The 24,992-nt window shown below is 44.6% G+C and overlaps 1 protein-coding gene across 1 annotated transcript in view; it reads right to left on the bottom strand.

Moving 5' to 3' along the window:
- The window catches only part of LOC310828597 (uncharacterized protein), a gene marked incomplete at its 5' end in the record, with an annotated part of 41,047 nt that extends 17,785 nt beyond the window's left edge, over positions 1–23,262 (bottom strand). The window contains 4 exons of the mRNA XM_083706213.1: positions 14,740–14,912; positions 20,403–20,479; positions 20,576–20,664; positions 23,188–23,262. Coding sequence (XP_083562339.1) covers positions 14,740–14,912; positions 20,403–20,479; positions 20,576–20,664; positions 23,188–23,262 — 414 coding nt within the window. The remainder of the gene's footprint in view (positions 1–14,739; positions 14,913–20,402; positions 20,480–20,575; positions 20,665–23,187) is intronic.
- Between the last annotated feature and the right edge of the window lie 1,730 nt (positions 23,263–24,992).

Here is a 24,992-nt window from a genome sequence, read left to right as displayed (position 1 = left end):
TTGAGTATAAGGCTGTTTCTTATGTTCCTAATATTTTAAAATGGGGGCCCCTGATATGGCATAAAATGCCTTGAGGGTACTGTCCTAGCACACTTACTTGGAAATGATGGACTGGAGTCAATAAGATGTCTTTCCAAGAAAATGGATTTAGGCTTTCAGATTATGACTCAGAAGGGAAGCAAGGGATCCCTTAAGAGGTGCCTAGGAGAAAGCTGGAGGGAAGCAGAGAGAGAGAGAAGGAAAGAAAACAGCCAGCATCCTGCATCTAGGTGGTTCACGTCGATGAGTCCATGTCAGCTGCCTTGCTCTGAAATGCAAGCCGTGGTCATGCCCTGCACATGAATCAACAGTGGTGCTCATCTGGAATGCATCTGCTCCAGAGCTCTGGCTCACAGCTGTCATGGAGGGGGTGGCTGCTCCTTCTTTCCTGTCGAGTCTTCAGATGTTGTGGGACAGGTCTCCATCCATCCATATCGGACGCTGAGCAGAACCGCCACCACCATATTCTTGCCACATTCCCCAACGTCCTCCTCCCTTTCCTGAGTCACACACATAGGCTTTGGTTTCCACAACTGGAGAGCATCCTCGCCCACAGAAGGACTGGGACAGGGAATTTCCTAAAGGGCAAGGCAGATTTCCCAGAGTCTGTGTGGTGTGGTGGTTGGAGTGTTGCCCTAAGACCTGAGAGACCTGGTGTGGCGATCACACAGGGTCCCCGGACATTTAACGGTCTATTGATCCCTGTGCCACCACTGTGCTCGCTTCCCCACTGCCAGCAACCCGTTACTCTCGGGTAAAACACTGAGTCCAGACAGTTGTTAAAAGTGAACCAAAAAAAACAAGTTTATTTTACAAACATTAACAAGTTTATGGTTTCTCAGATAATATTCCTGTCAGTATCTTAACTTTAGTTTGTTTACCAGCCTATACCTTCCTAATACCTTCTGTCGATTATCTCAACTGTTTGACTGACTCCTCTTAACAAATTCTCTCACACCAGACTAGCCCAACCCACAGACTTATCTTCCCTCTCTCTTCTAACTCCAGACTGTCTTCTCAACAACTCTAACTCCTAACTCTCCTCTCAAAAAAACCCCTCTGTGCTTAAACCTTATACACAATTAACTCTGCCCATTGGGTTCCCATTGGTTAGTCATTTTACAATTAGTTAACCCTTATGAACCCCGTTTGATGTCACTCCCCTAGGAGGGCAAACGCCACACCAGGGTTCAAATCCCCGGTCAGCCATGAGGCTCACCAGGTGACCTTGGGCCGGTCGCTCACTCTCAGCCTAAACTCCCTCACTGGGTTGTTGTGAGGATAAAATGGGGAGGAGGAGAATTATGTATGCCACCTTGAGGTCCTTGGAGAAAAGGTGGGATAGAAATGCAATAAATAAAATGTTGCTGTCCTTAATAAATCTCCCTGAAAGCTCTACCTGTCCCCTTGGCAGCAATGTGCTGTAGCTGGGACAATAGCAGTTCAAATCTCCGCCCCACCACTCAGGGGAACACATCCTTCAGTTAAAAGCATGAGCTCAGGCTCTTCTCTGAGGAGAAATGGAATGTTTTTGACTGAGAGTTTGTTTATTTTATGTAAAATATTTCTGAGCTGCCCTTCATCAAAAGAATCTAAAGCAGTGTTGATTAACAGATTGTAAGTAGTTGCTGGAGGCAATGTTTGCCAAACAAGCAGAATGGAATAGATGTGAACCGTACACAGTACATATGTGGATAGCGCAGGAGGCAGCCAGGTCCGGCCTGCTGAAACCTTAACCTTTGTCTCTAGCAGACCTGACGTTACAAAAAAGTTGGCTGTACTTTTGGTCAAGAGAAGAATTAAAGTGAAAAATACAGAACAGTTTGCGTCATACCTTCCCCACAGATGTTACTAGACAAAATCCTCTCAAACAAGGGACTGTATGACAACCACTACTTCTTGTGCTTATATAAGAATGTATCAGAGCTGAGACATGCATTTAATCGCTTGTGATATGCATGTCCGGGATGGGGGGGGGGGGAGAGAGAGAGATAGAGAGAGAAAGAAAAGATCATTCTACCACTCCCCATAGACTTGGACTGAGAATCCAGAAATAAATAAATAAAAAAACATGTTTCCCAACTTGTACCTGATCTGCATGCTTTGCTTCTAACGCTTAGCTTGCTGCAGATGTACTTGAGTATGACAATCAAACCATGATTTCAAAGCATCTTTTTGCTGTCTTGAAGCCAAACTTCTCTTAGGTTTTGACCTGAATAGTAGCTCACAGCATTTATTGATTGATATTGCATTTCTATACCCCTTTCCTCCAAGGAGCTCAAGGCTGTGTACACAAACATCTCCCCCTTCTCCATTTTATCTTCACAACAACCTTGCGAGGTAGGTTAGGCTGAGAGATAGTGACTAGCCCAAGGTCTCACGGTGAGAATTTTAACCCGGGTCTCCCAGGTCCTAGTCTAACACTCTAACCACCACACCACACTCGGTCCCACACCATGCATTTTGCTATGGACCATCTTTGCAAATGTGAAAGGCAGGTATTTAGGGGTGGGTGAGCTTCCTGTTGCTTGCCCCAAATGGGGCTGAGTCATTGCCTGGGGAAGGTCTGCTAGGAAGGTCCTAGCTCAGTGGTAGAGCATCCGCTTTGCGTTCAGGAGGCTCCAGGTTCAATTCCCGGCATCTCCACCCTGGGCTTGGACTGTCCCCTCCTTGGAAGCTTGAAGATGGACCAGTGGTCTGATTCAGTACAGGGCAGCTTCCTTTGTCCCTACATACAGTCTGCCTCCTCCCCATCTCTCAAGGCAAGTGAGAGGCCCTCATGCAAGGAGGGGGCGGTGGTAGCAGCACCTTTGAGTCCTTTCCTTTAAGCATCACCATTCTATGATGCTAATAAGATGCTTTCTTTTTTGCCGGTTCCAAGCACAAGTTTGCCAGTCCCTTGAGACAGGGATCTGCAGAATAAACTCTGGAGCCAGAGTGGAGTCTTTAATAAAGGTTCAGTGTGACTCACACTGATGAGTCTTGTTCTTAATTGCCCGGGTAAACTGCACAAACAATTCGCTTTGAAGGAACGGCCTCTCAGATCTCCTGTTGTATTTGTGGAAGACCCAGGCAAGGATGGAACACAACCTCGTAAGCTTTGTAAAAACTGAACAAAACAAACAAACAAAATCTGGAGGGCAATGTTGGATTCTGCCCCCACCCCAACCCATAAGTGGCTCCCTGGATTTTTGGATGCTGCTTTCAGGTTTGTTTCCAGAAGCCTAATTCTCATACCACTCTGTGGCCACCTCTCTCTTTCTCTGCTGGCAGAGGCAAGCTTGCTGGCTGAGATCCAGGATTCACATCCCTGAGCCAGCTTTTGACCCAAATTGTTGAAGTCAAATCTGAGAGGAGAGAGAACAGCGATCTCTAATCGGAGATACTGGTTGGGGGAGGGGAGAGGACTGTTACCATGAAAAAGGAAGGAAGACCCTTAGGTACCCTTGCTGAGAATCTCATAACGCCAGCAACAATAAGTGTTGGTGCTGTTTGAGCGGAGCAGCCTTCTCAACGTGGTGCCCTCAAGAGCAAGCTCTGGCTGGGGCAGGTAGGAGCTGCAGCAGCAACCCCATGGAGGGCATAACCCTTTTTTCTGTCACTGCAATAATTTTTGGCAACAAGAGCAGCAGTGTAATGCACAAAAGACCATTCTGGTTTTGGATTGCTCTCAAGGTATGCCCATAAGGAAATCTGCACAAATGAAAAAGCAGGCTCTATTTAGCATTCAGGTTTCAGATGTCCCCCGTGAGCCCAACTGCCCTTTATTAGGTAGTGTCCAGAAATATGGGGTGGGCGCTTCTCTTGTTTTCCTTGGTAAGGATGGGGAGTTTATCGTGCATTCTTTTTTTACTCCTCCTGGCTTTGGCTTTGGTTTTGGAAAGAAAATATTTGGAGCAGAAGTAATTATTGTTCTCACCTCCAGCAGAGTGGCTAGAGGTTCTTGGCCAGTGGTGGGGAACCTCCCCATAGATCAGAGGGAGAACATCTGCATTACATGCACAAAAGTCCCTTGTTCAATCCCAGATAGAGCTGGGAAAGTGTCTTGCCTGAAACCCTGGACAGCAGCTGCCAGTCGGTGTAAGCAATACTGAACTAAGAGGGGCCAACGGTATAAGCCAGCTTTCTGTGGCCCCTTGTGGCCTTCCAGGCCCCTCTCTCTGGCCCTCAGAACTCTCCCCAGGACACACCACTCACTGGTCCCCCTCACCCCCTGAGTGTTTTGCTATGTCCTTGAACCCCAAAAATGCTTCTTGCCTGTCTAGATGGAGGACAGTAGCATGTGTCGAAAACCAGGCTATGGTACAAATTTACATACGTTGCTCCACCAACTTTTCCTGGTAGCCCCTCCCACCACTGGCATGTGGCCCTCCAGAGGCTTGCCCAGAAGGTCATGTGGCCCTTGGGTGAAAAAAGTGACCACTCCCAATCTTGATGCAGAAGAGGCTGAGAAGGAAGCCACCCTCCCAAAGAATGGACGGCACCCACCTAGTACCACGATTGGCACTCCTTTGTGCCAATCCAAGGCCCTTATGCCAGATCACCTGACCAGTTGCAGCTCTGCTGCAGTAACACAGAGCTGGGCCATGAGCCAGAGAGAGCATCAGCAAATGCTCCTCTCTCATCCCGTTTTGCCTTGTGGTGGCTTGTTAGCTTTAATGGGCTTGAGGCTTTTTCTGGATTCGCGGAATCAAGGCCTTGCGCTGACCCTTCAAACTCTCATTCCTTCCCCAGGATTCCTGTTAATTTCTTTCTTCCCTGTTCCTTATGGTTCCTGGTTCGGGAGGAAGGCTGCCATCCTGCCCCTCTCCCTTAGTATTTAAGCCATCGCTCAGGTTACCTCACTGGGCTCAGTCTATAGGCACTCACTATGCGTGGCTAATAGATGGGAATGCAGTTTGCACAATGACCCAAGATTAAGTAAGAAAACACAAGTAAGAAAACTTAACATGCCTGATGAAATTTAAAAAAAAAAATGTCCTGTGGAAGTTCAACAGGAAGTGGGCCTGGCTGACAGAATAAGAATTAAATAGAGGGTCAGGCCATCTAACCCAGTGTTTCCTGCTCAGACTGGCAGCAGCTGTCCAAGGTCTCTCAGGTCAAGAAAGGGCTCTTCCATCAGCCACTTCCTGTTTGTTTGTAACTGGAGATGCAAGTAACTGAACCCAGAACTGTCCATGAGGAAAGACTGTGCTCTGCAAACCACAACCCCCTCAGCAATAATATGTGAAGAAGAGGGATTTGCTGCCAAACTGGTAAAACACATCGAAAGTGCCTGTGAGGAACACAGAGGGGAGGAGACCCAACCCCCACAGAGGTCTCTTTTTTTGCCTAATTAAAGGAAGGGTTTCTCACGGGACGAGGCACAATCCTTTGCACCCTTTCCCAGGACTTCTTCTTTCACTGTAAAGAACAATCCCACTCGACTGTGAACTTCAAGGAGCGAAAAGGAATTAAATAGCGCCTCTGTTTGTGTCGGCCTTCACCTTGGCTGCTCTCTTGCAAGCGGGGCCTGTTTCCTTTCCCAAGGCACAACAGGCGAATGAGGTGGAGGGGGGGGTGAAATATCTCTTCCTGCTTCCTGGGTATTGTGGTTCACCATCACGTCAAAGAAGATTTTTAACCACTCTCCCCTCCACTGCTCTCTATAGCTCCAGGGTAAGCATTCATCACCCAAGTCCAGCGACTGGGCTTTGTACCTGGAGCTGGAGAATGCCTTCAATGGAACAACTATTGGTTTTGCTTTGTTTTATCAGCTGCCTGGTTTTCAGTTTGAAGGCAAGCTTCCAAAGCAGGTGGCAGGATGATTTAAAAAATAAAGCATACAAAAGGATGTATAATAAATTAAATATAATGCACAACAATAATAAATAATAGTACAGTGGTACCTTGAGTTACGTACTTAATTCATTCCGGAGGTCCGTTCTTAACCTGAAACCGTTCTTAACCTGAAGCACCACTTTAGCTAATGGGGCCTCCCGCTGCCACAATTTCTGTTCTCATCCTGAAGCAAAGCTCTTAACCTGAAGCACTATTTCTGGGTTAGCGGAGTCTGTAACCTGAAGCGTACGTTATCCCCAGGTACCACTGTAAGGGCTCAAAAATAATAATACAAACAGCAAGATGAAAACAGAAGCAAGATATGGATTAAAGAACCAGGGTGAAATACCATAGGAATAAAATCATTTTGCATTAAATCATCAGGGCATTCTCTTGGCAAGAAAACTGACTAAAATGCCTGGATGAATAAAAATGAAGACGTCAGCTTGATCTGGCGCCTGGAACTTAAAAGTGAGACTCCATTGTCATAAGTCAGGTGCCACCACTAAGAAGGCCCTTTCCCCGGTTACTTGCCACTGAAGACAGGGCACCACTGAGGCACAATGAAGATACTAGTTCTGAGGCAGGTTCATGCGGAAGAAGGTAGTTTTTCAAGTTCCAGAGACTCAAGCCTTCTGTCTTCTCCTCACAGCGAGAATATCTGTCCAGAAAGGTTTGCCCATTTGAGTGAGTGGAGGGGGCTGCGGGGGCTGCATTTGCACTAGTGGTACAGGAGCATGTTAAGCAGTATATAAAAGCTTGAAATAAAAAAAATAAATATAAACATGCACCAACTACAGTGGTACCTCAGGTTACATACGCTTCAGGTTACAGACACTTCAGGTTACAGACTCCGCTAACCCAGAAATAGTGCTTCAGGATGAGAACAGAAATCGTGCTCCAGCGGCAGCAGGAGGCCCCATTAGCTAAAGTGGTGCTTCAGGTTAAGAACGGTTTCAGGTTAATTAAGTACTTAACCTGAGGTACCACTGTACTTAATTTCCAAATTGTATTAATCGTGTGAAGAAATATGATAAATATGAACAAATATGGGGGAATTCTGATCATAAATAACACTGAGTTTTGCTATTTAAATGTAATTGGTTTTGTTTGTCATTTAAGAAAGTTTTGAATGTGGATTTTACAGCTCCTCTTCAATGCCAGCTGCAGAGTTCCACACTCCTAAGCTATCTCCCCTTGGCTCTCTTTATTAGCTGCTGGAATTGATTTGGTTTGGTTTTTCCGGGAAACTACGGCGAGATGCTGCAGTGTTTTGCAACCACTGCCTGGCATGGCCCAGCACGCCCCTGCCAGCAGGGCCACCTGCGCTGGTTTCAGTGACGTCAAATGAGTCCCAGAAATGCTGACATCTGCTCCTGAGGTTTGCCGCTAAAGTGCTTTTCTTTAGATACGCAAGTCAAGGGACTTTACCTGGAGCGCTGCTTGGAAAAAAATGTTTGAAGTTTCTATAGAAGGCATTTAGGAAAAACTTACCCAACGAAAAATCTGGGCTTTGCTCCTCGGCCAAGTCTTACGCACGCTTGGCCTCCTCCTCCTCCTCGCCTCGTTTCAAAGTTATCTTGTTTCTCCAAGAGAGGGACTCCCCATGGCCATCAATCTGAATGAGGTTGACACACCTCCCCATAGGCCTATATTTCAGCTGTTCATAAATTGGCAAGTTTTATTGTCCCTTTTGATTGCTCTGCAGCCAGGGGGTGGGGTGGGGGAAATGTCAAAACTTTTTCGCCTTGTTCAACTGGAGAAACACGTAGCTGCCCGGTAACGTAATGAGTTCTGTTAAGGGAACTTCAGAGTTTTTTTCCTCTCATACATAGAAATTAGTGCCTATATTGACTTCTCTGCTTAGGAACGCCAACATGCTCAGAGGCTACAAGTACCCCAACAAATGCTTTGGTCCCGACTCCCTGGGACAAAAGTGTCAGTGAGAGATAAGTCTAGTCTCCGAAGGGAGGTGCATAAGTTGTGTGTGACTTTTGTAGATTCACTGTTTGCTTGCCTATTTCAAAATGGTATACCTGCGTTTCTTTGTGACTAAACCAAATTAAACATATTGGTAATTGCAGATCACAAACACACACAGGATATAGCAGCAGAGGAGAAGTTGAAATAGCTATGCAAATGTACAACAATGCCCTCAAAACTGCCTCAGCCAATCTCAAAAGCTATCTGGAAAAGCCACATCTTCACACTGCTGCTGGAGGGATACAAAGGACTTATATGTCAGACCATAGATCCACCTCACCCAATATTGTCAACCCTGACTGGTAGCAGCTCTCCTGAGTATCAGGCAGCAGTCTCTCCCACTTCTACCAGGAGACTGAACTTGAGACTTTTTGCATGCTTTCACACAGAATCATAGACTTGTAGAGTTGGAAGGGTCCACAAGGGTCATCTAGTCCAGCCCCCTGCATTGCAAGAAACCTTTGCCCAACGTAGAGCTTGAACCCACAACCTTGAGAGTAAGAGTCTCATGCTCTACCAACTGAGCTATCTCAGGTGTGCATCAGCACTGGCAACTGATCTGTGGTTGGGGTGAGAATCATAGAACATTTCCTCTCCTCCCTAGATTTATAGGCCACTTTTCTACTGAAGCACTCATGACACTTTGCAGTTTAAAGTATTGACACACTGTCCAAGATGCAGGACAGGAAAGGTTGTGGGAACTTGAGGGTTGTGGGGGAAGAAGAAAAAGAGGGAAAATAAGAAAAATCAGGTGGCAACTTTTTATTTCCATTCCAATGGCCTGATGACACAATGAGGTTGCACAATATGGGTGCAATGAATGATCACTGCAGCAAATCCACTTTTTAAGAAAAGTCTCTTTTTTTGCAGTTACTGAAGTGACAAGAAAATGCATCGAAAAGTTTGGGAGGGATGAGTAAAAACATATACACACCTTGGAAGCAAATCACAATGAATGCTCAACAAACAAGTGTTTTGGAAGACCCCTTAAGGAAATAATAAATGGAAGTGTCAACAAAATGCAGAGTAAAACTTTCCTTTCCTGTGTGAGTTAAAATCACAATCTTGCTTGTTCATTTATGTGCAACTCAGGCTCAGGGATTGACACAATTCGCTTTACATTTGTTTGCCCCACATCCCACTTTTTAATCTGTGACAACAGCTTGCCACACACCTATTTTTACAGCACATTATGAAAGCCAAGAGGTATAAACAAATCTTTTCAAACAATATTCCTTTCATTTATGACATCGAAAACAGACCTGCAAGATAGCCTAATTCCCTCACCCTAAAACCCCCGTTACATTTTAATTTATCTATCAATCCATCAGATTTTACCCATCAGATTTATGTCATAAAAATCACAATGAAATTGTTATCTAATGGCTCCTAATAAATGTCAAAAAATAACTTGTGGATGGTCATTTGGAATATATTGGAAGTCATTAAACATCAATTAAACTATGTTTTACTAATACTTTATTACAGTCTTTTTAACTGAACTGTGAGGAGGGAGAAAGATTTGCTGGCTGCTTTATTTAAGTCAAGACATCGTAAAAGTTCTTGCTGCTTTCACTATCAAATGTATTGATTCTGCTCAAATTTTTCTCCTAGGAGAATCGCTGACAGCTGTTCCTTACAAACAATCCTGACAGCAGAGAACTGCAGGAGGGTGTTCTGTGGCTCCACCTCACTTAACCACAGGGAAAGCTGCTAAGGGGCTCTTCCCTTAAAAAATTAGGACCAATAAAATTGACACCTGGGTCTCAGCCACCACTCACCTGTAGAAATGGTACTTGGAATGGCCCTTCAGAAAGCAGGTGGAAGGGTTGTGTGGCTGAATGCTTATAGGTGCGTGAGGCTGTGTTAAAAAATGGTTTTTAAAAGATGGGGCACCGCACCCTTGGACTACTGCAGAAAATGTCCACCCACCCAACTTTCAGCCCCTGAACTTCAGGGAGGGCCACCCACCCACCTCAGGAATATGCGAAAGACAAGCTGTACTAAATACAGAGTGACAAGACAGCATAGACCAAACTGCCCTATAGGAAGTCAGACAGAGACATGGTAGGCAAGGGAGCACTGAAGGACCTTGAAAAGGCGGGGGGGGGGGGAGAAATCACACCCAAACATGCAGCTAAGAGGCCCATTGCAAAAACTAATGGAGTGGCCTTGCCCACCCTGTGTTTGAGCAATGCTAGCTTCCTGTTTCCTGTGTTTTCCTGTGTTTTCGAGGTTACCAGCATGAGTTTGACCAAACTGCGGGAGGCAGTGGAGGACAGAGGTGCCTGGCGTTCTCTGGTCCATGGGGTCACGAAGAGGCGGACACGAATAAACGACTAAACAACAACAACAACAGCTTCCTGTCCATGCTTTGTTGCTGCAGTTCCACACTCTGTTCCACATCCATTCTGAAGTGGTTCCCTTTAGGAAAGACAATCTTGCATCCTTTTTCTGAGCTCAAAGGGGCAGCAGATCCAAAAGCCCTGGGGCTTAGCCCCCCCCCCCGACATCCCCTTACAAGACCCCTGGTAGTCCCAAAGAAGCATAGAATGCAAGAGTTGGAAGGGTCACTGGAGTTCACCAAGTCTCACCCCTTGCTCAGAGCAGAGATCTACAGCAGGGGGCCCTGTCCCTCAGAACTTGTTGTGGGCCAGATTATATTTTAGAGGGGGGGAAAGAACCAATTCCTATGCCCCACAAATAACCCAGAGATGCATTTTAAATAAAAGGGCACATTCTACTCGTGTAAAAACACGCTGATTCCCAGACCGTCCATGGGCCGGATTTTGAAGGCGACTGGGCCAGATCCGGGCCCCGGGCCTTAGTTTACCTACCCCTACAGCTACAGCATCCCAGACAGCTGCTGTCCTACTCATGCTTAAATGCCTTCAGCCCACTGTCTGTTCTACTAGCAAAGAGCTCTAAATCAAGAATAACTGACAAGTTGTAGGTTAGCTGGATGCTGGAGGAACCATGCGGCCATTCGTTCACACATTTGTGCATTTATTTTGTGCATGTATTCCCTGCCCTGATGCCATCATGGCACTTGAAAGGTGGCATGCATGAGGTTCCCAGGTAGTCTCCCGTGCAGACACTGACCAGGCCTGCAAGGCGGCAGCCCTCACCTCATGCCCCGAGACATTCCAGACCAATCACGGATCTGTGCCCAGTCACTGAGCAGCATCAGAGTCACTTTCCAGCCATATCCACCAAGTGCCAGATTGATTGCCTAGCCTGACCCTTAGATGCTTTTCATCTGATGCTTAGATGCTTTTCATCCTGATAGCCTTAGCAGGGCTACTGCCTCTCAGCAACTGCACATACACACAACCCATCTCCCATACAGGGAATACTAGTACTGCGTGACCTTACTAGACAACCTTTGAGGATCACTAAACTAGTGTTTTTTCAAAGGGCTTTGAATACATGCAATAAAGGCTGGTGCTATTGGGTAGTGTCACTATTATTGGGGAATATCTCATGCTGTGGATGGCATGAGCTGATGGGGAGGAAGACAACGTCTACACAGTGAGCAAAGTAAGCAACCCATCATTTTGTTATACAAGTAGCTATTAGCATTCAATAATACTCTATTGTGTCAGTGTACAAATGTGTCATTATCCTCCACTTTCCTCCGCTGCTCCTTGAATTATTACTATGGCTACACTCCCCCCTCGCCCCGTCCCTCCCCATTTCTTCTTCCGTAAATTAGCAAGTAATAGATCTCTGTTAACTAAAGCTAAACAACCCTTCAACCTCCTTCTCCGTGATAAAGCTGTAGACGAGAGCATTTCGCTGCAAAAATAGTAAATAGGCACCATATGTCATCAGCAGAACTAATGTCTCCACATACATGTAAACCTGGGCTAATGGGCCCTGCCAAAATATTTTAAACCATCTGTTTTGACTTAGCTGTTTTTGAGAAATTATGTTTATCATGCTAATTTATTTTGCTGTCAACAGCACCAAGTGAGACAGTTGCTGCTAAACAACATCATTATATATATCGCATTTCTGGCACAATACCAGCAGGCTTTCGCTTCTCTCGTTCAAAATGCGACCGGAATAAATAAGCAGTAACGTTGTCAGCATATTTAAAGATCTAGCACGGGGTGGTGATGCATCTGCCTGGATCTGCAGTGTTCCAGCAAGGGGATGCTGGCACAGAGCAGTCCTTAAGGATGGGCACCAGGGCAGCCTCAGGAGGAACGGCAGGAGTGGTGCCACAGGTGGCCCAGGAAGTGGGCATCTGCGCAGCAGACCTGGAGAGAGAACAGAAGGGCCCTGCACGCATGGATGAGATGACACAGAATCAGGTTTACACTTCTGTCTGTCTTCCTGCGCTGCGTGGCACTGATGCTTTCTCTGTGGGCACTGGGGCTGCATGCACGCCATAGAACTGGAACAGGCCAATGGCCATCTGGCCCAGCATCTTGCTCTCACAACAGACAATGCCAAGCCCCCAAGCAGGATACAAGTGCAACAGCCCTCTTGCCCACCTGTGATAGATACCCAGCAACTGGTATTCAGAGGCATAATGCTGACTGTGGTGGTGGAACACAAGTAGACCTGGCTGGTGATTGAGAGCCATGGGGAGCCCTGCCCCCTGTGAATTTGCCTCATTCTGACTTGAAGCCATCCAAGTTGGTGGCCATCACTGCCTCCTGTGGCAGTGAGTTCCCCAGTTTAACTATGCGCTCTGTGAAGAGCTGCTTTCTTATATCTGCCCAGAATCTGCCAGCATCCAGGTCTCTCTAGTGTTATGAGAGAAAAACTTTTCTCTGTCTTCTTTCTCCCTGCCATGCATAGTTTTAATAAATTTCTGTCATGTCACAACTTACTCTTTTGCTAAGCTAAAAAAGCCCCAAATGCTGTAACTTGTCCTTATACAGTGGTATCTCAGGTTAAGAACTTAATTCATTTCGGAGGTCTGTTCTTAACCTGAAACTGTTCTTAACCTGAAGCACCACTTTAGCTAATGGGGCCTCCTGCTGCCGCCGCAGCACAATTTCTGTTCTCATCCTGAAGCAAAGTTCTTAACCCGAGGTACTATTTCTGGGTTAGCGGAGTCTGTAACCTGAAGCGTCTGTAACCCGAGGTACCACTGTACGAGAGTTACTCCACCCACCTGATCAGTTTGGTTGCCGTTTTCAAACTCTACAGTGTCTATTGAGGCGGGGGGAGGCATTTGAAGCATGTCTAAAGAACATGACTTTCCCCCAAAGGCCTGCTGGGAGTTAGTTTAGAAATTGATCAGTTATAAGATGACAAACTGTGGGGTCATTACGCATTTGCCTTGCAAATGTGTACATGGAACATTTATGACAAAGGCCATTGAAGAAGAACCTTCCCAAAACGTGTCTAATGACGTTTCACCCATTTGGGCATATCTACACTCTAGTCTTGGTTTTAGGCTTGTTTGACTGTCTTGGAGACTGTGCGGATGCTAGGACGCTTAACTGCCACAACGTGTCGTGTCTGATCCAGACCCAAGCCACGACTCCCGACTCCTCTAATGTAGACCCCAATGACACAAAGTCTTAACAATTTCGTGGGGCCTCCTGACTTTGGTTTCCACCTCACTGGTTATGTCATAGTTTAACAGCAAAAATAAAATTTTTAAAAAATTGTGCATGGTATTTGCTGTATTACCTAATGTTTCCTGCTCTTTGCTACCATCTGGGTCCAGATTAGAGATTGTTTCTTTTTGGGTTTCCTGCAGCATCTCTTCCCCACCCCCTCCCAGCAAAATAGTCAGCATCTTGGACAGGATATGTATTAAAGGAACCAGAAGTCTCTCTGGCCATTTCAAAGAGGTTAATTCTCAGACACTGGATATACACAAACATCCCCATGCTATCTAACAGATAAGGCAGTCATGCTGTACTTAGCTGGTTTCCTCGTTCTAACAAGGAGCATTTGTGCTGGGTTGCCAAGGAAGTTACTGTTTCTGTGTATCCACTACACTGCCAACCTTTGTCAAGTCATGCTAATGCCAGAACGGAAAAGGCTCCACTGTGTCAGATGTCTTTTTCCCGGGGGGGGGGGGGGGGAGAGACAGCATCTCACTCCATCTAGCAGCATGTTAATATGGGTGTTGTATTCTGAGAGCTAAAGGTGTTAACAACACCAGGGAGAGCCCAGCTAAATATCTAGCACTACTTATCTGGTATAAAGAAGGCTGATCGCCGAATAATTGATGCTATTGAATTATGGTGCTGGAGGAGACTCTTGAGAGTCCCATGGACTGCAAGAAGATCAAACCGATCCATTCTGAAGGAAATCAGCCCTGAGTGCTCACTGGAAGGACAGATCCTGAAGCTGAGGCTCCAGTACTTTGGCCACCTCATGAGAAGAGAAGACTCCCAGGAAAAGACCATGATGTTGGGAAAGATGGATGGCACAAGGAGAAGGGGGCGACAGAGGACGAGATGGTTGGATAGTGTTCTCAAAGCTACCAGCATGAGTTTTACCAAACTGCGGGAGTCAGTGGATGACAGGAGTGCCTGGCGTGCTCTGGTCCATGGGGTCACGAAGAGTCGGACATGACTAAACAACAACAACAACAACTTATCTAGTCTGCTGCAATAGACTCTGTTGGGAGGTTGTGGACTCTCCTTCCTTACAGGTTTTTTAAGCAGAGGTTGGATGGCCATCTGTGATAGGTGCTTAAGTTGAAATTCCTGCATTGCAGTGGGCTGGACTAGATGGTCCTTGGGGTCCCTTCAAATCCCACAATTCTGTGATTCTATGATTCTGAAAAACGTATGCTGTGTGATTTTGCTTACCCAGTTCACAACAAGATGCCATTATGATGCTCAGATAGGGCTATCCTGGATCCCACCCCTTCCATTTGACATTTGTATATCAGCTTTGACAGCAGAGAAAACTCACCAGCTTCTGTCTCAAGGCTGCTCCTTCCACTGCAGATTCTCCCAACATTTTTGACACAGTCAAGTTTGAAGATGAGCCTTCTTTTTTCAAGTTCACCCTCACATTGCGAGGCGTAGTATTACAACTTTGGGCCGGACTTCTATTTTCAATGGCTCGCTCCGATTTTGCAAATACTAGACAAGACAAGCACAAGAAGGCATATTCAGAAATAATATTGGCCAGGAGATCTGCTCATCCATTTATGTTCGGTCATTCCCAACTATCCATATTTTCCATTACTGCAGGTTCATGGGTTCCTTGAGTTTGAGGAACCTTCCTAACTCCTGCAGGTGATTCAGTAACAACCCAAAATGGGCAGCCCATGGATGACTCCAAGTAGTTCCACTGGTCAAACTGACTGCACGATATGCTTGATATATTGACTCAAAAAGGGCAGGTATGAAGTAAGGAGAGGCAAGCTCCCCAAGGAAATGGCTCACTCTTGCAAGCTTACTCTTCAGCTGCTTGGTTTACTCTGCCTGGGATCTGGAGAAGAATGGAAGGACACCTTTTGCTGGCTGTTTAATAAAAATGCAAACTCAAGTGTGCTATATATTTATATATATATATATTCATATCCTTATCCTACACATTAAGACCACTTCCTTGTTAAGCCAGGAAGGACATAATAAGGGATCTTAAGTTCACACTGCAGGACATCCAGACAGGAGACATTCCCTGCCTGAATCTAGTTATCCTACACCAGACATCTGCTAGGAAGTTTGTTCAGCTGGGCAAACACGCAAGATATACAAAAGGAAGTCTCTTTTAAACAATGGAGTGTGAACAGAGCTTTTCATTTGCATGAGCTACTCTATAGACAAGAAAATGGAAAGCTATTATTATTAATTATTATTAATTAATTAATTATTCATTATTATTATCATCATCATCATCATCATTATCATCATTATTCCCCACCTTCACCCTAAGGTCCCAGGGCAGGTTACAACAATTAAAACACAACGTTAAAAAACTTCTGTAGCTGACACACACCATCACAGTCTTTCCGCCTCCTTAAAACCTAGGAATCTCGTCTGAAGCTTTACCCTGGGACAAACACAGAGGGAAGTCACCTTGCAGTGATTTAACTGTGTCCAAAATTACTGTGTGTTCAACAGTATCTGATCCACACAAGGTCATATGATGATTATGGAGTAATCCTCAATTGTAATCCACCTTGCAGTTTATTGCAGATTGGAGGCAAAAGACTGAGCTATGCATCATCCCTGAGTGAACTTGAAGGGGGAAATGTAAACCTTTGTCCATGTGGCACAGAGGTCAACTTGTTGGATTTGGAGCAGGGAGCCCCAGGTGCCATAAAGCTCACAGGGTGACTGTAGGCCAGTAGTTGCCATGTCTTGGGCTCAATGGCGTAGCGTGGGGGGTGCAGGGGGGCCGGCCGCACCGGGCGCAACATCTGGGGGTTAGGGTTAGGGGGCGCAAATCCACGAGTTAGGGGGCGCAAATTACTTGCCTTGCCCTGGGTGCTGACAACCCACGCTACGCCACTGCTTGGGCTGACAGGATTGTTGTGAGGCTAAAATGAGAGAGAGTACAACCCCTTTATCAACACTGAAACTCCTATGAGCCTGCTTTACACAGAGAACAATTGCCGTTTCTGTCAATATATATGTATGCCACTTATGTGCCAAAATGGCTTCTAGGTGGTATACAAGTATAAGATCAATTGTAAAATCCATACCTAATTAAAATACACAAGCAAATTGATTCCATTAAAGCATTAAAAACATTGACAGTTTTAAAAAACGCCACAAAACAAGCCAGCTAACATAACCATTGAAACAGTTCAAAGGAATTATTAAATTGAAAGTTCAAGTTCAGGGGAATATTTGCCAAAATAAGTGAGCCTTCCAGAGCACAGTCAAAACCTCCACTCACCCACAAAGTTCGCTGGGTGCCATAGACTGATGTCCCTGTCTAGGCCACTCTGGCAACCAGAGGTCATTTCCACCTCTCCTATCCTAGATCCTCTATACTGAAAAGGCAAGGGCTCCTCCTCATGCATATTCTCTCTGCCCCTGAAGAATCATGGCACTCCCTGCCTCCTCCAAGCTCAATATTCCTGTTGTCGAATGATTGGCAAGGTTGGCCTAGTTCCTCCTTAGTCCACATTGGTGGTGCCAATGAGATGAGAAAGTCAGTTGCCCAGACTTAAATGCTAAAAGGCTTGCGGCAGAGAGTAGCAAAGAAAGGTGTTGTGTAAATCAGTATCTATAGCACTCACCAGCCACCCTTTCTCGGAGGCCATTTCTTCCAGGGCCGTGAGTACACATGGCTCTCCATCCCTCCATCCCTGTGAGGGAAGTCAGGCTGAGAGCTAAGGGACTGGCCCAAGGTCACTCACTGAGCTTCACTCTACCCACTTCACCATTCTGCTCCCCCCTATGATAATCTAGTAGTAGGTCAGACCCGTCCTTGCCCATTAATGAAGAGCTCTTCCACACTGGAGAAGGAGAAGACACCAGCAACAGCAGAGAAGCGAGCAGAAAGAGGCCGGGAACTCTTTTTCTGTCTTAAGAGTTCTTGCATACACATTCAGGGGAAGGAGTGCTGGTCCATTTGCCTCTCGCTACCCTGATATGCACAGGCGAGGATGTTCTGCTGTCATGCTGGTTACAACCAAGAGGCTCCTTCAGGTGAGTAATTCATAGGTTGTCACTAGACTGAAGTTATCTTAATAGCCATAAGCTTGATTAATCATATGAATTTTAATTTGTTTATCAATTAATTGATTCTGCATTCATTACATAAAACTATAGTAGTAGTTGTTGTTTTTTTAAAGAACACTTTCTTTACTTTTGGCTGACACCTGTAAGCACTGTAGCCAACATTGTCTGAGAAGGGAGTCGTGTGTGTGTGTGTGTGTGTGTGTGTGTGAGAGAGAGAGAGAGAGAGAGAGAGAGAGAGAGAGAGAGAGAGAAAACACCAAATGAAAGTTGTCCTTTCCTATATCCAAATCTCACAAATGAAAATCTACAGGAGGAGGATGTTATACCAAACACAGATGCTTATACTGAGTCAGCCATTGGTCCATATAGCTCAGTGCTGTCTACACTGGCTGGCAGTGGCTCTCCAGTATCTCAAATAAAGGTTGCATCAACACAAGAAGAAGCTGCTGGATCAAGCCAGTGGCCCACCTAATCCAGGATGTTGTCTTCACAGAGGCCCACCAGATGCCTGCGGAAAGAATGCAAGCTGGACCCGAATGCAACATCACTTGCCCACCTGCAATTCCCAGCAACTGGCATTTGTAGTGCTGGCAGTATGATTTGGATCCTTGTAAAATACAGGGACCAAAATAAAAATAACACAGGAAGTAGAGTTATGTTTGCTTTTATTGGCATGGCTTCACAAAAACATTTGAAGTCCGTATATAACCAGCACCTACCCTCTTGAACTATCCCATACAGAGCAGCACTTTTAACCATGCCGATTAATCCTGTTCCCATTAAAAAAAAAGAAAAAAGGTTCTTCCCATTCTAATTTGATTTTTTTTTTATCTCCTAGACCTTTTAAAACCCCATTTTACTGGGCATGCTTCCTGTTTCAGAATGTGATTTTCACCCTCGACTTGCCGAACAGCCCTCTCCCCCACCTTTCCCTCTTGCAACTGGGATTAATATAATTGCTGTAAAGGGAAAGCGGGTGGCCGGGGGTGGGGCACACCATTGCTTTATTCATATAAAGGGATTATCAAGGGCCAGAAATAAATCTGCTGTTCTGGGCGTAGCCAGAGATCACATTGCAGAACACAGACTTCTAAGCAGAGGTGAAACCAGAATGTTGCAAACTTTCCTTGGGTGGGTGGGGGAGATCGAGATGAAGAATTTTCTTGCAACTGTGGCTGATTTCCTGTGTAAACTGAAACCATGTGATATTCCATGAAGACATCCAGCTCTAAATTACAGGAAATGAAACCCATTGTGGGGGGAAAAGACAGCTCCAGAATAAATTCCCAGATGAGGTATTTTTACCACAAGGTTTCAGGCTGGTTACATTCTCTTGGAGGGTCTCCTGCATACCTGTCAGTCATTAAAGTAATCACCTGTGGACAGCAGCATACAGACATGGGTTCCCAGGGGCATTTGTAAGAGGTTATGGCTGTTGTTAGTGCAGGGTGCATCTTTAAGGCTGAGCTGAGCAAGGGAACCTGTGGTGCTCATGTGCTGATCTTGGGGCCATGTTCATTAGGGGGTCTTCCAAAACACCTGTTTGTTGAGCATTCATTGTGATTTGCTTCTAGGGTGTGTATATGTTTTCACTCAACCCTCACAAACTTTTCGATGCATTTTCTTGTCACTTCACTAACTGCAAAAAAGGCGTTTCTTAAAAAGTGGATTTGCTGCAGTGACCATTCATTGCACCCATATCGTGCAACCTCATTGTGTCATCAGGCCATTGGAATGGCAAGAAAAAGTTGGTACCTGCATTTTCTTATTTTCCCTCTTTTTCCTCTTCCCTCCACAACCCTCCAGTTCCCACAACCTTTCCTGTCCTGCATCTTGGACAGTGTGTCAATACTTTAAACTGCAAAGTGTCATGAGTGCTTCAGTGTAAAGGTGGCCCATAAATCTAGAAAGGAAAGGAAGTGTTCCATGAGTCTCACCCCAACCACAGATCAGTTGCCAGTGCTGATGCACACCTGAGATAGCTCAGCTGGTACAGCATGAGACTCTTACTCTCAAGGTTGTGGGGGTTCAAGCTCTACGTTGGGCAAAAGTTTCTTGCAATGCAGGGGGCTGGACTAGATGACCCTTGTGGTCCCTTCCAACTCTACAAGTCTACAATCTTTGCAGGGAAGGAGAGCCAACGTTCCAACACGTCTTGGTCCTTTGGCCAGGGACTAAAAAGTCAAATCAACTCACATGACTAAAATAAAACTAGAATACAGCCGTTTTTGGCAGCACAACACAACATTTTTCAAATACTGCTCCAAAGAAGGCCACAGGTATTCTAGCAATAACAAAAGAAGCCCTTTTCTTCTTGGCAGCTCACTGAGTGCTACCGTGCTTCTGCCTGAGCACAGTTTGTGTTAATCAGTAGATGATCCCGCTTCATTGATAAACTGAAGGGCAATTTCGGGGCTAGAAAGGTGGAAAGTGTTTATTTCCCAAACTTGCGCATAAGTTCCATTCTGATGAACAGTGAGGCATAGCCTCTAAAATCCCCACTCTTCAAGGACAACATTTCTAGGATATCTCTAGGTCAGCTGTTCAGAAACAGAAAGATACCGAAAATGGCAGTTCTTGCTTGCTCTTTCCAGATGACTGTGGAGTGGCTGCCTTCTTCACAACCGCAGCGCCATCAGCAACTTTGGAAGGATGCAAGCCAGTGGCATGGGGAGGAGAGGGTTAAAGTCTTCCTACCCCAGTACCGCTGCTAAGATCCAGTTCAGACCTTCCATGCCAGTTTTTAAGTAAAAACAAAAATGCTGGGAGATCAGATCGCAGAACTCCCGCATCAAACATGCTATTTGGCCCTTAAACTAACACCCCCTAAGTAAATCAGAATAAGCATTCAAATGTGGGTTCTGCTTTTGATCAGAGTCTTTGTCAGGAGCTTAACCTGTCACCATTTTAACACTCCTTTCGCACACTCACGGTCAGCTGTATCCCGCTTTCTGCTGCTCCTTTCCCTCTGGCCTTCTTCCACCCCAACAAATATCCATAAGTGTATCCTAAAAATAATCAAAGTGGGCTGAGTGTTGTATTACATTTATGGGACACAAGGGACTAACTTGAATGTGCTGACTGAACCTGCTTTAACAACTTACATGGGGGAAAATCCATAGTGCAGATCACGGTACTTAGCTTGGTATAATAAAGTCTGCGTAATCAAAAATAACCTAAAGGAAATGACAATCTAGAGAGGGGAGGGAGGGAGAGGGAGGGAGTGCTGTGTGGGCTACACATTACATACACCACAGGATAATAAAAAATGGCACACCGGTAGCATGTTCTCATTACATAGGGTTAGATTCATCAAAATGGGTGGGCATGACTAACTTGAGCCCATTCATTTCAATGGCTCTTCTTGGAGTAGAACTTAGTTGGATGCAACCCATAATGTTATAATGTCCACAGACATCAGAGTGGCCACTTACTAATCACCAAAAAGGAGAACAAAGGACCTGTTGATGGGCATCTCTGGCAGCCCCTGAGTTAGATATATACAGTCGTACCTTGGCTCCCGAACGCCTTGCAAGTTGAATGTTTTGGCTCCCAATGTTTTGGTTCTGGTTTGCGAATGTTCTTTGGAACCCGAACATCCAAAGGAACGTTTTATACAGGAATAAAATGGGAGATATCAGAGCAGCATAAATGCATCATAAAAGGTTTAAGTCTGGGGAAATTGAAAGATGTCTTTGCCTAGCACCAAAACCACACATGCAGATTGCAGAACTGGGCCAAAACTAACAAAATGAATTTCAGTAGGGATAAATGTAAGGTTCTACCCTTAGGCAAGAAAAAGCAGCTGCGCAAATATAAGATGGGGGATACCTTGGCTTGACGGGAGTACATGTGAAAAGGATCTAGGGGCCTTAGCAGACCACAAGCTTCACATGAGTCGACAGTGTGATGCAGCAGGGGGGTAGGGAAGCTAATGCTATTCTAGGCTGCATCAACAGAAGCAGAGTGTCCTGATCGATGGAAGTCCTGCTCTATTCTGCCTTGGTCAGACCACACCTTGAGTACTGTGTCCAGTTCTAGGCACCACAATTTAAAACAGATATTGACAAGCCAGAATGTCTGCAGGAGGGCAACCAAGATGATCAAGGGTCTGGGAACCAAGTCTTATGAGGAACGGTTGAAGGCATTGGGTACGTTTAGCCTGGAGAAGAGAAGACTGTGAGGAGATATGATAGCCAACTTCAAATATTTAAAAGGCTGTTGCATGGAAGACGGAGAAAGCTTGTTTTCTCTTGCTCTGGAAGGTAGGACCTAAATGGCTTCAAGTCACAAGAAATGAGATTCTGAAAAAATACCAGGAATAACTTCCTGACAGTAAGAGCTGTTCAACAGTGGACCAGACAACCATGAGGTGTGATGGACTCTCCTTCATTGGAGGTTTTAAAGCAGAGATTAGATGGCCATCTGTCTTGGATGCTTTAGTTGAGATTCCTGCATAGCAAGGGGTTGGACTAGACGACCCTCAGGGTCCCTTCCAACTCTACAATTCTATGATTCTATGAAATTTAAGGTATATATCATATCCATAACAACTGGTATGGATATCCTTCACACCTGTATGATTCCAAATGAAGTGTTAGATATTATTAATTTGTGATGCTGGAAGGATTCTTAAAAAATCCTTAGGGACCTGGAATGAAACCACCAGTTCATTTTACATAATTCACAGCCAGTACATTACATATAGTCGCTATTTCAAATTTCCACCAAGTGTAAGTGAGATTTGAACCAGCACTCTATAGGTAAAAGGTCAACATAGGCTACTTTGAAAAAGAGCATTTAAGTGAGCGGTTATATGAAAGCCTTTGCCGAGTGTTAACTAGGCCGAGAGTATGGAAAAAGCTGGTATTTTAAAGGTAACAATCATGACTGGGCAGACTCCCAAGAATGCAAATAAAATTAGAGGTATTTTTCCTCCTTTCTAGAGATCTTGCCCACTGTAGCTTTGGAAACACCATTAAAAATAATGATAAACCGTCTAATACATTTTTTGTACATTATAGCCTTTAATCTTTCATGTTAATGACAGAAAGGTTACCATTAGCCGCCCTGTACTTTGCTGTCCAAATCAGACATTTGTTATAACCATGTTTCGCTACTCTCTTTATGCAGATGGTAGCGATTTCAGCCCAAATTCCTCGTTGCGTTAACACGGAGAGATTCAGAAGAAGAAGAAAAATAAACCAGCCTGTAGCGGTACAAACAAAATAGCACAATGATTGGCTTAGGAAGTGTGCTGCTTTACCCATGCAAGTAGTTCCTGAGGGTGTGTCCCTGTGCTGAAAGTGTTCCATAAACATCACTGATCAAAAGGAATTCCATTTGCTTCAATTGCTAAGATGCACTGGCGTAGATTCTTACGTATTCTCTAGAGGAGACATTTCTGGCGAGTTAACTGGAAAAAACCTCTCTATTTCTAAGTATATAGGAGTGTGAGAAATATTTAGTACAGCAGCTCAGGAGATAGAGCTGGGAGACTATGGATTTCAGTTCTGGAGCCTTCTATGACTTCCAGACATCTCATTTCTGTTTTTTTGGTTACCTATCTCTGTTGCATTTTAATCACATCCTTCTCCCAAGGAGATCAGAGCTTTGTACACAAGGTTATCCCAGTTTACTGATCCTAGCAAGCACAGAAGGCAGATTAGATGAAGAGACAGGACCTGATCCATGGATAACCAGTGAGCTTCATTACCCCTGTTTGGATGCGGGAACCAGGGATAACAACTATGAAGAGTGGGGGAGCAGGGTCATGCCTGTTGCCCCCCATGCCGACAGTCCCATGGTGGCACACATGACAATAATTCTGTCAGGACCTTGTAAACTGCAGACTCCGCTACACGGACAGAGGTTGCTTGATTCAAGCTAGTTCATGAAGAGACAACTATTTTCACAATGACAAGTATCCAGGGAACAACGGCAGGAGGTTTACACCATCTAACTTCTTCAAAGTTCTAAGGAATGGACAAAAGATTGAACGTGTCTGTATATTCAAAGATTAGTGATGCTGTTTATTCCTTCTACTATAAACTGTTTAGTCAGAAGATGAGGCAGCTATTTGCTGGTGGATTACTTATCTGTAAGCACTTAAATTATCATCTTAAAAACCATGAGGTTTCAGATGGTCATACGTGTTGCGTGAAGAAGTGGTATGAGCTGAAAGGAAGGTTGATTTCAAAAACACCTATTGATGCATTACAGCAGTTTCAGTTGTAGCTGCAAATTGACTACTGGAGAAAAAAATACTTCATTGCCTGCTTCCAGTTCTTAGGCGAGATAAATTTAGTTAGACAAGGAACTGGCGGTCATTTTTTTAAAATGACCTTGGTGATGCCAGAAAAGTAATTCTTTTTAGGACAAGTGGGTGTTATGGCCAGATATAACCAAATGTAAGGAAATGCTTGCCCTCTAAGAAAAAAACATACAAAGCAAATTAATTGAACTGATCTCAAATCATATATTGAAGAACATCTGAAACTTAAAGTAACAAAATACTATTCTATCATCCTTGATTGTACTCCAGGTATATGTCATCAGGAACAAATCACATTTTTAAGAGTTGCTAATGTTGGAAAGAGTGAACCTGCATCAGAAGATTCGTAGGATACATAAATGCAAATTCTCTAGTGGAGCTGGGTTGACAGAGTCACTTCTTGAGAAGCTTAGGTAACTGCAGAGGTCAAGGATATGATAATGGTGCCAATATGAAAGGAAAATATATTAGAATACAAAGGAGAATGTTATGTCTCAATCCTAACACTATTTACATTCCCCGTGGATGTCACAGCTCAAACCTAGTTCTATGTGAGGCAATATAGCTTCAACTCTTTTCTTTTTTAAATTTACACAGAATTTATCATCTCTTTGCATCCTCAACAAAAGACGGAAAATACTGACACCATTTCTAAGATGTGCTTTGAAAATGCCACCTGAAACTCATTGGGAGAGTTGCATTACTGGCGTAGAAGTCGTTTGCTTCAAGGCTTCTCAAATTTATAAAGCCATTATTAAATTATTGAAAGCCCCTGCCCTTGACAGTGTAACTTGCGCTGAAGCCAACGGTCTTTTGTCTGAGCTTCAATCTTTCACATGTCTTCTTAGTACAGTTATCTGGTATGGCATCCTGTCACAAGTGAGTAAGCAAGGTGATGCAAAATTGAGATACGTAGCAAGATGTTGCATTGACACTGTTGAAAGGTATTCATGATTATATGAACTGAGTATTGAGACCATGGGTTTCAAAAAGCAGTAGAAGCTTCTGAAAAAAATTGCTGCAACATTTGATGATTCCAGTGAGGTGGCATTCCCAGCGCAGCATGTAGGAAAGGTGAATTAACCCCATTCTTGATCCAAAAATTTTTGCATAAAGTTCTCCAATATTATAGTGGATGAAACAATTGCTCACCTAGATGACAGATTTAATCAAATGGTGCAGTTTAATGAGAAGTATGGATTCATATGTGATGTTTAATCTTCAGATAATATGGGAGATGATGACCT

Source organism: Podarcis gaigeae (assembly GCF_964106915.1).
Source record: "Podarcis gaigeae genome assembly, chromosome: 12".
In the NCBI taxonomy this organism is placed as follows: Eukaryota; Metazoa; Chordata; class Lepidosauria; order Squamata; family Lacertidae; genus Podarcis; species Podarcis gaigeae.
This window is presented reverse-complemented; position numbering and strand designations above follow the sequence as displayed.